Raw genomic sequence first — 14,615 nt, 5'->3', positions numbered from 1 at the left:
GCCGATTGGGGTCTTAAAGGCAGCTCAGTATGCCCATAGTGCTTCATCAAGCTTTGGCAATCAATCCTTCCTGGAGGTACTGACTAGCATTTCTAAGATGGTCTTGATTTCTTAGTTGGAGATTTCTGCTTGCCCATTAGTTTGTGGGTGATAAGCAGTTGCGACTCTGTGGCTGACATTGAATTTGATTAACATATTGGTGGTGATATGGTTAATGAAATACGTGCCTACATCGCTTATTATTGCACGGGGCGTTCCATATCTTGTGAAGATGTTTTTCTTGAGAAATTTTGCCACTGTGGCCACATCGTTTGTAATGCATGCGATGGCCTCAACCAATTTTGAAACATAATCAACCGCAACCCGGATATAGTGATGGCCTTTTGAAGGTGGAAACGGGCCCATGAAGTTGATTCCCCATAGATTAAAAAGCTCAATCTCTATGATGGAAGTTAAAGGTATTTGGTCTTGTCTGGACATGTTCTCGATATGCTGGCACTTGTTTCATTGCATGGGCATGGGCATCTTTAAATAGCGTTGGCCAAAAGTAGCTACTCTGCAGAACTTTTGCGGCAGTTCGTTGCCCCAGAAAATGTCGTCCATAAGGGGACTCATGAAAAAGCTCTAAGATGTGCTTGGTTTCGTGCGTAGGAACACATCGACACAGAATATGGTCAGGTCTGAGTTGATATAGGAATGGGTCATCCCAGAAATAAAATTGAACATCATGCCTTAACTTCTTCTTCTATTGATATGAGTATTCTTCAGGTACTTAGCCGCAAACTATGAAGTTTACGATATCCGCATACCATGGAACATTATCCCATATCGTCATCAGCTGTTCGTCAGGGAATCTTTTTTCAATCTCCTTTTCTCTCTTTTGAACCTCACAATTTTCTAGACGTGATAGATGATCTGCGACTTGGTTCTCTATGCCCTTCCGGCCTTTTATCTCTAGGTCAAATTCCTGCAGGAGTAGTACCCACCTAATCAGTCTTGACTTTGCTTCCCTTTTTGCCATGAGGTACTTGATCGCAGAATGATCCATATACACTACCACATTCGATCCGATTAGGTACTGTCGAAATTTCTTCAGGGCAAACACCATTGCGAGCATTTCTTTTTCTGTGGTTGTATAGTTCTCTTACGAATCATTCAGTGTCTTACTTGCATCATAAAATAGGATGCAAAACTTTGTCTTTTCTCTGGCTCAAGACTGCTTCTGCCGCATATTGATAACAGGCAGAAATGCACGTTATTACAGTGCTAAGTTCTTAAACAATTTTGGCTTGCATTGATAAAATATGTTAGATTGCGTCAAAAAACCATTAAGTTCATAACATTGCGGTCGTATGCGTTCATCATATAGAAACAGTTAATTTTTGTATTTTTGTGCAAAATATGCGTTGACGCAAGGTGAAAAGTGTGATCACAAAAAATCAATGGTCGAGCGTAGCATTACCGCAAGGCTTTGCGATGATTTGTGCTCGCAATCATTTGCTCAAGCAGGATTGCCGCATAGAACCGGCGCAACTTGGTGGACGCATCTGGGTGAAGGAATAATTAATCACGATGGGAAAAAGTCTGATAACGATCGAATCCAAATTAAGTTGACAAGCTGCTAACGATAACAAGTATAGTTAGCTTTTCGGTGACAAATATTCGGCACATCAGTCAGAGAATTAAAGCCATCCCATCTGTGCAATCATAAGAGAGAAGCCGCCTTTCACCCCAAAGCTCTATAAATACCGAAGGCATCCTTCAGAAAAGGAGTTCAGCTAGTTCAACAAGTTTTTGTTCATAGTTTAGCCTTGTCCATAGTTTTTCTTTTATTTTAAGGCGGAAGCAAAAGAAGGAGATTGTGCCGATAAATCATTCCAGTGAACTTGGGAGAGTGCCAGAAGCTTCAAGACAGAGAGAGGGCCAGCTCCTGCGGAAGTAGAAATATCTTTTGAATCGAATAGAGTTGACAGTGTAAAAGCCTTGGGAAGCAAGGGATTTTTACCAGGCTTTCTATCCTTATCTTCCATTGTTATTTTGTACTTAAACTCATTTATAGAAATTGAATTTACTTAAACTCATTTATAGAAATGGAATTTACTTCTCTATATTTGTTCACTCTCTGTTTATTACGCATGAGTAGCTAAATCTGTGGAATGGATTGAGAAGCACTTAGCTAGCATAACTGGGGATCTTCATTCTATGCGATTGTCTTGTATTATGTATGCTTCATTCGTCCATTAGAGATACTCGGAAAGGTAGTCTAAGAATAGGATCTAGGCTTGGAAAAGTCAGGTTAGAATCTAGGCTCGGAAAAGTCAGATTAGAATGCATAATCAAGAGATAAGAGCTTAGGAATAAACACTGTATGCGATTAACGCATCACATGCATCCTAAAGATAGGATATGATTGTGTGCGATCACCTTGTCTTTGTGTGCATCTTGCATCATCACATAGGAAAAGAGTAGAGACTTAGGAATAAGCTCTATGGACATTTTTGCAATCAACACATGCGTCCTAGACTTAGGAGCACCTCATTTGCATTGGAAAATGATTTGCTGTTGCATGAGTGTAGTATGATCGCATAGTCTGACGCATTCCCAGGTAACGCTAGTTAAAGACATTCTCAACCCGTTCATCCGCATACTCAGTGCATCTATCGCGTAATCAAACTTTTCTCAAATCTGCCGCATTTATTTATTTCATTACCGCAACCAACAACACCAAACAACTATTTGAGTTACTGGTTATCGCAAAGTCTCGTGAAAAATTATCACCACATATTGTTTTTCCAAGCCCCTGAGTTCGACCCTGGACTTACCAGAAAACTCAGTGGGGTTTATACTTGGTTTCCACTGAGAAAACTTGTTGCTCAACGCAATTCCATCACCGCATTTCATTCCATATTTTCACCACATAAAATAATGCATCACATATCCACTTGTGTCGCACATCAGCATAAACGGTTGTGTCCAGTCAGATGCAACCAGAATTGGTGTAGTGATGAGCGAGTTTCTTAGAGTGTGGAACGTTTCAGTGCATGCATCATCAAATTCATATTCACGATCAACCTCGAGGATCGTACTTAGGGGTCTTATGATTTGTGAGAAGTTTCAAATGAATCTCCAATAGAATCCCACATGTGCCAGAAAACTCCTAAGTGTTTTCACATTGACTGGTTGTGATAACTTGGCAATTGCGTCGATTTTCGCTTGGTCTACTTCCAATACTATTCCTTCTTCCACCATAAAATGACATTTCTCCCAATTCAAAACCATATTTGTCTCTACACATCTCTTCAAAACTCTCTCTCCAAATTCCTCAAACAAGATTCATAAGTGTTACCGAAAACTGAAAAGTCATCCATGAATACCTCAACTGTCTCTTCCATGAAATCTGAGAAAATGGCCATCAGACACCTTTGGAAGGTACCTGGTGCATTGCAGAGTCCAAATGGCATGTGTTGGAGTGCAAACGTGCCAAATGGGCATTTGAACATTGTCTTGTCTTGATCTTCCATTACAATTTTGATTTGGTTGTACCTTGAGCAGCCATCAAGAAAGCAAAATAATTCATTTCCTGCGAGTCGATCCAACATCTTATTAATAAAGGGTAGTGGGAAATGGTCCTTCTTTGTGGCCAAATTTAGCTTGCGATAGTCCATGCATATCCTCCACCCTGTCGTTGTCCTAGTTGGAATTAATTTGTTCTTGCTGTTGGTTATGACGGTCATACCTCTTTTCTTTGGAACGCATTGCACTGGGCTTACTCAGTTGCTATTAGATATGGGGTAGATGACACCGACATCAAGCCACTTAACAATTTCATTCTTGACAACCTCCCTCATGGCAGGGTTTAGACGGCACTGCCTCTCTACAGATCCAATTTTTCCTTCTTAAAGACGAATCTTGTGCATGAAATACGAGGGACTGATCCCTCGAATGTCGGTTAAGGTCCATCCCAAGGCCTTAGCGTACTTCTTGAGGACTTGAATAGATGCTTCCTTATTCGATTTGCTCAGTAAGGTAGAGATGATGACGGGCAGGGTGTCATTGCCTCCAAGGTAAACGTATTTAAGGTGCACTAGTAGCGCCTTCATCTCCAACATGGTTGGTTCCTCCAAAGATGGCTTAATTCGTTGCGTTAACCGCTCAAATAACTTTATTGATTCAAAATCCTGATAAGTCTGTATTGTAGCGTAACTTTCCTCCATCATTGCGCCAATCTCAAAATATTCTTCTTCAGTTCCTTCTTGAAGCTCGTGCCATTGTCCTTCCTACAACTCCCCAATATACTGACAGTCTTCTATATCATTAGGGTATTTCAATGCATTGAGAACGTTGAACTTAGCTTACTGATTATCAACCCTTATAGTAAGCTCTCCCTTTTGTATGTCGATTAGCGCACACCCAGTTGCGAGAAATGGGCGACCCAATATGATTGACACCTCAGTATTAGCTTCGTAGTTCAGTATAATGAAGTTAGCTGGAAAAATAAATTTGTCTACTTGCACAAGCACATCCTCTATCTTGCCCTTCAGATGCGTTATCGACCGATCAGCCAATTGTAACGTAACTGTAGTGGGCCTTACGTCGCCAATGTCTAACTTCTTAAAGATTGATAAAGGCATCAGGTTGATACTGGCCCCTAAGTCACATAGCGCGTTTCTGACTTCTTTCCCCTTAATTGAGCACGACAATGTGAAGCTTCTCGGATCTTTTATTTTCTTGAGGATATTGTTCTGGAAGAGTGCACTACACTCGTATGTTAGTTCAACGATTTCATTTTCCCCGATCTTCCTCTTATTGGCGAGTATATCTTTGAGGAACTTCACATAGCTCAGCATCTGTTCCAGCGCTTCCACTAGGGGAATGTTAATATGTAGCTGTTGGGGAACGTTCAGGAAGCTCTTGAATTGCTTACTGTCGTCCTTCTTTTTCAACCTAGACGGGAATGGTGGAGGATCTCGTCATACCGCCTGATCGATTGACTGTTCTTTTAGGTCTCTCATTTCCTATGCTTTTGGGGCTGGAGATTGTTTCGGTAAGGGTGCTTGTAATGATTCTAATTCTGGGGTCTTTGAAGAGTCATGTGCAGATTGCTTCTACGTAGTAGTCGTTGCTTCCAAATTGGTGGTTCTACTGCTCGTATTCAAGTGGTCATTATTGGTGGTTGCTTCTTTTGATCGTCCTACTCTTTTTATATTATTGACACGGGGACCGCCTTTTTACCGCTTCTCAGTGTCATCGCTTGACATTGTTCTTTTCCATTAGATCTGGGTGCTTCTGAGTTGCTGGGTAGTGTACCAAGTGGTCTATTTTTCAATTTAGTCCCAAGTTGCCTAACTTGTACCTCCAAATTCCTAATGGAAGATGCTTACGATTGAATAAGCGCATCATTCTTCTGTATGTATTCTTTGAGCAGTGATTCTAAGGACGATGAATTAGTTGAAGTGTTGGATGAAGAATGTTGGTTGTGAGGTTGTCTGTTTTGATAATGATTCTGACCTTGACCTTGATGATGAAAGCCTAAAGGATTTCCTCTATTCCCCGAATAATTGGTCTGTAGATTCCTCTGGCCTCCCTGGTCAGTATTCCCTCCCCAACTGAAGTTGGGATGATTCCTCCAACCTGGGTTGTAAGTGTTGCTGAAGGGGTTATTGTGGATCAAATATACTGATTGTTGGTTTGATGGGCAGGCTTCCACTAAATGAGCCTCTCCACATTGTATACAACTTACTGCTGCCACTTGCGTCAGTGCATTAGCTTGCGCTGCATAATGAGAGATGCTCCTTGATTTATGGCCATGGTTTGTAGAAGCGAGGTGACTGTAGCCATCTGGGCAGCCAGCGTAGTCATTGTGTCCACTGGTACAATAGCGTTGTTTGTTTTCCTTCGTTCCGTGCTTCTGCCTCTATATCCATCATCAACCCAATCATCCGTATTTCGCAATATGCGATCTAGAATGACTTTGGCTTTGGTATATGTCTTGTCCATAAAACCTCCTACTGCTGAGGTGTTTGCGACTGCTTGCATCAATCTGTTTAGGCCATTATAGAAAGTTTCTATAAGAACGCAATCTGGAATCCCTATATGCGAAAAATTCTTCATCAAACGTCGAAAGCACACCCATGTTGTGCTTAGAGTTTCATTGTCTGTCTGCTCGAAATTTAGTGCTTCCCATCGTCTTCTTGTGTTAATGGCAGGAGAGAAGAATTTCTTCATAAATCTTTCTACTAGCTGATCCCAGGAGTTAATTTCATTTGGCTCCAAAGAAAATGCCCATTTCTTGGCCTCATCGTGAAATGTGTAAGGAAATAGATATAGTCCAATGCCTTCGGGTGTCATGCCAGGAATGGAGAACGTATTACACATCTCGACAAAATTGGTGAGGTGTGCATGCGGGTCTTTTCCTTGCAAACCTCCAAATTGGCCCGCGTTTTGTATCATTTGGAGCATAACAGGTTTAATCACGAACCTGGCATTTTCTTCCACTGTTGGTCTTGCGATACCAGGTGAAAAATCATATAAGTTGGGTGCAGCATAGTTCCACATGGGAATATTGCGATCAGTAGCCAAGAAGATTGGGTCTTGTGGCGGCTGATTCATTCCTTGATTTACTTCAACCCTGTCATTGTTGTTGTTTGCCATATTCCTATGATGCCTATTACGATTTTTCCCTGTTCTTCTATGAAAGGTTCTCTCGATTTTTAGGTCGGTGTTGAATTCTAGAACCGTCTTAGTACTCATACACTGTCAGCGGCTCTTCGCTTAAGCACACCGTACTCCAAAAACTTGTCCTACATAATATCACAAAAATATCAGTACTAAAGTTGCCAATCCCCGGTAATGGCACTAAAAACTTGTTCTATTTGGAATGCTAACGCAAAAATGATATGCGATTTCTTGATCACGCTAACCGATGATATATGTGATGTTACAGAGTTTACTATAAAATGCTAATTGATGCATTAAGATAGTGTATGCGTGTCACAAGTTTTCTCACGATGAAGCCAAGAATAATTCCATCGCGATTTTCTCATAATGATCCGAGGGCGAACTGGGGATTTGCGATGTTTGTACGACAATGAAGTGATATATGCGACAATAAACAAATTAAGACTGTGAAGTGCTAGAGAGTAAAATGCGATGATAAATGAATAAACAGGTAAATAAAGCGGAAATTGTGCAAGGTGTGCGTGAGTGAATGTGATGGCAAGTCTTGTGGATAGAAACACAGAGTGAAACGGGTTAGGGGAAACGATTATCGCAAGTTTGCCAATCCTGTTGAGGACGCAACTAAGGTTCCATCTTCCCTTGGCTTACACCTCTCGGTGATCGCCTGCATCACCATATTTCTATGATGATCAGGGACGAACTTCCAAACGCAAGGTTGTTTCCATATCTAGAAATACTTCTTGCTTTAGTTAACGTATTCTATCAACATTCTTTCAAGAGGTGGATTAACATCTTCACTTCTGCTCTCGCAGGTGAAGATGCCATTGAGCAAACATTAAATAAACTTAGCTGACTTCTTCAACATGGATTGACTTACTTGCTCAATCCTTCTCCCACACCCTAGAGGTTTAGTGACTCATGGTGAAAGAAATGAAGGATGAATGCATAATGGTGAACAGAGGGATGAAGATGAACATGATAGTGATATTAATTGGTAAAGATAAAACGTTTGTTATAGAGATATGAATGAAAGACAGAAAATGAACAACAAACGATGAATAGAAAGTAAGAATAGTCGAGAGCTACGTGTCAATGTCTTGGCATAGATCCCAATCGGAGCTGCTTGCTTGCTGGCGCGATAGATGAGTGGAGGAATGAGGTGGATAACTTCCTTCTCAAAAGAGTTCTTAGGAGAAGAGTGTTCCTTGCACGAACTTCTTTTTGCTATTTTCTCTCTTCTTTTTCGTCTCTTTTTCCGTGTCCCCTCTTTGTGTTGAGTGTTGCTATTTATAGATTTTAGCACCTCTTGCCTCAGTGGTTGCACTCTAAAAAGTTAGTTTTTCCTGTCGCGACTAGTGGGAATGTCCGTTCTGCTCCACGTTCCAATTGTCAAGTCGCATATCAGAAAAAGTTGTACGATTTCAGAAATCCCCGAGAATGCATTAATCTTTTTATCCATGAGCAATCGTCGCATGTGGTGATACCTGTTACCTGCAAAACAAAGGTTTGGACATCCTTTTTGCCCTCTCAATGCGGTCAGCGGGTGTGTTTGCGATACTTTTACAATATTTGCATTTCTAAGCCAAATTTACTACGTTCGACGCAACTTTTTCTTCCTATTGCCTCATATTTTAAGTCAGATGATATAAATAACTTGTATTTCTACACATTATCACTAGGTTGTCTTATGAATCTTGAACTACATGTAGAGACATATAGGGATCTATATTCAAGATACAACCTAAAGGGTCTAGTATAGGAGTAAGGTTAGGTACCTTATTTTGATAACACTATGGATACAACCTACTTTGTATCTGATACAAATGAAGTGATCCAACGCGTTCATTTAGGAGACACACGAGTGGGGATATCCTATGCAATGAGTTTGCACAAGATCGAACCACGAAATAGTAACCACTAGATGTAACTCCATTGATTGGTTAGGTTTATATTTCAATAGGATGACCTAGGAAATTTAGTCTTACTCCTGAGTATAATATGATATTCCTGTTCATGAGGGATTATCCTTTTTTGGGGTAAGATCGAGTGGGTAGCTGGGAACATGATCATACAATATGGATTTTACTCCTTCCCAACTTCAGGGTAAATAGATGAGTGTTCCCTGAAGTGACATCTCCAGGACTTGAACAAAGGGCCCTACCTTCTCACTGGCTTGAAAGGGGTTTCTATTTAACGGTTGGACCATAAACAGGTTTTCATTTGACCCAACTGGTATTACTAACACTCGTGAAGGACTAACTTGTTGTTGTTGTTTTATATCCGTGGACACAGAAACATATCTGTAGTAAGAAGAGTGCAGCTGTGGGTCTTTAGTGGAGTGTACCCACAGTTAACGAATATTGATTAATTTGGTTAATATGTTTAGCCAATTAATCTCACATTGTTGGAGCTTTTGAAAAGATCTGTAGGTCCATTAGGCCCCTTTTCTAGCTTGTAAAGGGTATTGAGATAATTTATCATTAAATTGAATTTGAAATGTTCAAATTCAAATTGGGATTTTTAATATATGTTGATACATTTTAGTATAAAATTTAATTCTAGACTTTATTATTAATTTTGGATATGATTCAAAATTAATAAATGAGAGAAAAAAATATTTAAAAGGAGTTTAAATATTAATTTAATATGAATAAGATTCATATTGAAAACTATATATTAAAAATAATGTGCATTGGATGTGCATTAAAACATAGGTTAAGTCAAAGAAATGTTTTTTAATATGATTCAAATGTAAAATTAAATTAAATATAAGATATTTAATTTGATGATTAATTAATTGAAGAATAAATTAATTAATTAAATTTTAAATTTAATGAAACTGATTAAATCAAAACTATATGTTAAAATTAATGCACATTAGATGCACAATAAAACTATAGGTTATGTGAGAGAGAACCATTTAAATATGATTTAAATGGTTATTGGTTTTTATTTAGTTAGTTAAATTAAATAAATAGTTTTGTTCAATTTTAATTAAATAAAAATGTAACTCCACAAATAGGAGAGTTACATGTCTCACGTCTCCTCATTTCTCTCTCTTTCTCTTTGTATTAAAAAAAAAGATGCAAAAAAGAGAGCATTTTTAATCTCTCTCTCTTTTTTTTTTCCTTTTTTCCTTTTTTTTTTTTGTGTGTAGAAGCAAAAACTCTATGCCAAAAATCCTCTCAATTTCTAAAGAGAATCCCACAATTTTTAAATCCTTAATTTCTTGCAAGAATAGGGAGGATTCCAAGTGGTGGTACCCATTCCCAATTCATACATAAGAATTCTATAGAATTCCTAAAAGATTTACAAGGTAGGGTTTCTTCTCTTTATAGGTTTTGTTTCTAGAATTGCATGCTTAATCTATTTTGATTTGTAGTTTTTATTTTTTTTAAAAAAATTGTTTTGATTTTAAATGGCATTTTGAAATACATTTTGGGTTTTGTATGTTATGGCTTCCATTGTGCCTTAGAATTTTGATCCCTACAATTCCTTCCAATAGGTGCTTACATATGGTCTCCAACCTAATCCTTGAATCACATTATCACATAAAGTGAATAGATCAAGTTATATATGAAACAATTTTCAAATATCTTAAGATACCTTGAACATAGGTAAATTATTGCTTCACAAGCAAAATACTGCCTTTCAGTCCAATAAAGACCATCTAGGATAAAATATAGATTTCTCTAAATCCAATATGAAACAGTGTAACACGTAAAAAATCAAATCTTAAACTATATACACAGAAGTTTCATTATTTGTAAGTTTTAATTTTCAACACTCAATGGTTGTATCATCGAATTCTCCGATTAAACCAACCAATTGTATACTAAATATTAATGAAGTCTCATGGAAAATTGATATCTCCTCAACATTTGAGGTGTCTTAGGAAATATTTGCTTTAGACATATCAACGTCATTTTAGATTGGTACATTCCATTTCATCTTTAGCAATAGCATCGAACATTAAACAACTACTTTGTAAATGTAAGATGCATGAGGCAGATTAAACAACATGTCCTAAACATCTGTATGTGGACTTTTAATATACAAAATCACTTCAAATCAACTATTTGAAATTGGTTGAACAGTTAAAACTTGTATATTGATTTTTACGACATTCATAATGAGCAAATACCAAGAACATATAAATATCCACATTTCATTTTCTTGTCTATATAAGAATATCGTCATCGCTTAAAGTTATTGATTATGATACTATATCAAAAAAATTCTTGAAATTTCATAGATGCTTTGAACTCCTTTTTATAAAAGAAGGTATTCATTTTTACACATCTCATATGCAATAATGAATGCACTAAGACTCTGTTGTAAAACTAGGTAGAAAATTAATTCATAGTCTATTTTCACCCAACAGCTCTAGCATGAGTTTTCACCTTACGCCAAGAGTCTTATTTTGAAGATTTATATCTCCAAATACTACACTTTTAAGCTTTCTTTTCGTAAATCTCTTCATATCCTATGAGATAGCCCATTAATGAAAGTCTACAAAAAGCTGATTGAGGTTAATTACATTACTTCATCTCATAATTATGACTTTAATAACGTTTGTCAACTTCTTTAATCTAGTATGACAACTTTGACTTTCAATAAGTCATAACATAGGTTGAGTCATCGCATGGCTCTTTCACTATTGAAAGATTCATAAGTGCTCTCCTACTACTGAAAGATTCATAAGTTGTCATTTTGTCATCTTATATGATAAAGACCTTAGGTAAGTCTTGTCATAAAGGTTGAGTTATCTCATAACTCTCCCATTACCCTGAAAACTTATATGTTTAAAAGTCAGAAATTGACGTTCAAATGAAACAAATGGTCAACAACACTTGTTAACTATTACGTGGTTGTACTTGAAATAAATTCATCAACACAGTCTGTATCCTTTAAATATTCCAAATAAATCAGTATTTTACACAAACACATCATTTTACTTTGGAATGTCCATAGAAATACTTAGGTATCTTTTGAACATTACTTTCAGTAAGGGTGTGTTTTGACACAAGTGTCTCAACTTACCCAAAACTTGAAATGTCATAAACAAGTTTTATAACATTTCCATGGTACAACAATATTTTACAAATATGTTGGCAAAAATAACGTTAGAAACAATGCAATCTATATCAGATTACCTTAATGAAGTCAGACATTAGTGTAATTTTCTAACATTAGGAATCAGTTCAACAGAGAACTTAAAATGTACTAAGTTGAACAAGGTCATATTTCTCCTCAAGCAAAATATCACACAAATTATATTGAATGCTCCAAGTGAGATCTCATCTCATCTTTGTCAATTAGGCTTAGTACATCAAATATTTGGTACTAATTATGATCAGATCATTATGTCACAATACGTTTGCCTAAGTGATTAAAAATTTAGTCTAATTTATTTTGAACATTTCAAAGAAAATAAGACTTTAGTTGAATTGGAATAGGATATTTGATTCATAAATACTCATTAACCATATTAATGGATTACCTATGAAATCAGGCTTATGCTTTCTAACATAGGACCACTTAGGTCAAAGAAAGAAAGCCTAACATTGGCTAGATAATCTTATCTAATAAAGTTTAATGACACATCTTTATGAGAAGCAAGACTTTTGACAAGTAATAATAATTTAATTCTAACTCTTAGAGAATTACCTATAACTGTCATTTTAAAAAACCAAAGTCATGTATCCTTTAGGAGAATTTAATTTGTCTTTATTTTTTGGATTCATTAATCCTTACACTCTCACAGTTGAGTAGTAAATGTGTTAACCTTTAATACACAAAAAATGTGTATATTTAATGCTGAACATATTTTCAAAACAATTTTTGAAAATATGTCTAATTACTAAAACTATTCATACATTACGAAATATTTTAGTAATTTCCTTGGAGAAATTTGTTGGGATTAGTGTCATAAATCTCCTATATTCTCGTAGTTTCTAAAATTTGTATAAACAAATTGTTATTAACAAAATAATAATTATTTTATTTGCATACACTCAATCCAATAAACTAAGATCCTAGGTTATTTTATGTAATTTAAACATGTATGTGGAGACATACGAGTGGATCATGTTTAAATGATAACCTAAGATTGGATTATAGAAATATGCAGTGGAAGAAAACATGATTATTAAACATTCTAATTCCTCAATTTTGACATCAAAATAAGCATGTTCATAGGGTATTAAGAGAGTTTTAACACATACCTTTGAAGAATTTCTCCAAATCCAAGCTGCTTCTCACGTAATTTCATCTCCAAATCTTCAGTAAATCACCAAGAGATCTTTTCTACTATTCTTAGCCTTTGAATTTGAGTGGTGGAACTCACAATTGAGCTGAATTTGTGAAGGAATTTGAGTGGGTTTTCAGGTGAAGAAGAATACCTATTGCAGAAACAATTTTCCAGCAACTTCCTACATTCAATCTCAGAAATTGAAGTGGTTTTTATTTTTTTTTACATGTAGGCACTGAAGAGCAACCCCAATGACACTTCAATTATATGAAATTAATGGGCAAGGTGTGTGAATTTAGGAGAAACACCTCCTTACTTCACCAAAATATGGAAAAGTCCACTACCAAGTTTCAAAATTCCAGTTCCCATTTTCAATCTTTAATTTTAATTAATTCAAAATTAATTAAAATCAAAACCAATATTTCAATTTCTGAAATTGAAATAAAAATGAAAATTAAATTTTATTTTTAATTAATTAAATAGTAATTTGATATTAAATATTAAATTAATCACATACCTAATTTTAAAAATGAATCCATGTAATTAATATTTAAATATTGTAAACTCTCCAATTTTGTTTAATTTCGATAAATTAAATGTTAATTGATTATATCAAATATAATTATACAGAATTTGAACTATTTAAATTCAAACCCTAAATTCAATTTGAACACTTCAAATTAATATCATTCCAAATTCATTCAATTTACTAATTCAAGATGTTCATGTTTTATGAGCTAGTAGAGGGACCTTATGGACCTACCGATCATAAGCTTCAATGATTTGAGATTAATTGGCTAAAACTCTTTAAACTGAATTAATCAATATTTGTTAACTATCGATCACACTACTATAGCTCGATAGTTGTACTCTCCTCACTGTAGATATATTTGTGTCTATTTGATTTAACCATAATCAGTAAGTCAAAATTTCACAAGTTGTTTGTAATAATGGTTGGGTCAAATTCTGTTTTACCCCCGAAATTACGTTTTGCTCCTTACGTTCCACTGACCCTTTAGTGAACAATTGGTTTGTGATCCAATCACTAAACCGGATTCCTCTCGGGCCAATGAGAGGGTGGGGCCTCTTGTTCAAGACTTGGATTCTACACTTAAGAGAACAACCTTCCTCCTATCAATAACAACTTTATATCATATAGTGTTATCAGAATAAGACATCCAATTATTCATATACTATATATCATTTTGACCATTTACTCAAACATGATCCACTTTTATGTCTCCACATAAAGTTCAAGTACTCATATAATAGTCATGGATTTTTTAGTTTATTGGATTTATTTCTAAAACGAAATAAGCAATTCATAAATTCAATAACAACTTTATTGAATCAAACTTCAATAATAATTTTATTAAATTTCAGAATAAGATTATTGTTTACAAACCATGAGTTTTAGGACATAAAACCCAACAAACTCCCACTTGGACTAAAACTCCAGTGGATTTTTACATATATATATACAAATATATATACAATGTTGAGTAATGAGAGAATAAATACAATAAAAGGGCATCAGATACCCAATACTTCTCCACTCGCCCTAGTGTTATCTATTTCGCAGTCCTAGTTCTATTAGGTGACCCTCGAACACTTTAGTCGAGAGGACCTTTGTAAATGGAACAGGCAAGTTGTCTTCAGAGGCAATCTGCATGACAATCACGTC

General features: G+C 36.0%; 1 protein-coding gene across 1 annotated transcript; it reads right to left on the bottom strand.

Moving 5' to 3' along the window:
• Positions 1-3,896: 3,896 nt before the first annotated feature.
• Positions 3,897-4,847, bottom strand: LOC120076096. Its single transcript, XM_039029872.1, has 2 exons — positions 4,368-4,847; positions 3,897-4,277 (listed from the first exon to the last, which is right to left on the bottom strand). The coding sequence occupies exons 1-2, from the start codon at positions 4,845-4,847 to the stop codon at positions 3,897-3,899; spliced, it is 861 nt and encodes a 286-aa protein (XP_038885800.1).
• Positions 4,848-14,615: the final 9,768 nt, after the last annotated feature.

The sequence above is a fragment of the Benincasa hispida genome, chromosome 4 (assembly GCF_009727055.1).
Source record: "Benincasa hispida cultivar B227 chromosome 4, ASM972705v1, whole genome shotgun sequence".
NCBI lineage: Eukaryota > Viridiplantae > Streptophyta > Magnoliopsida > Cucurbitales > Cucurbitaceae > Benincasa > Benincasa hispida.
Note: the sequence above shows the minus strand (reverse complement) of the source record. Positions and strands in the feature narration are given on the sequence as shown.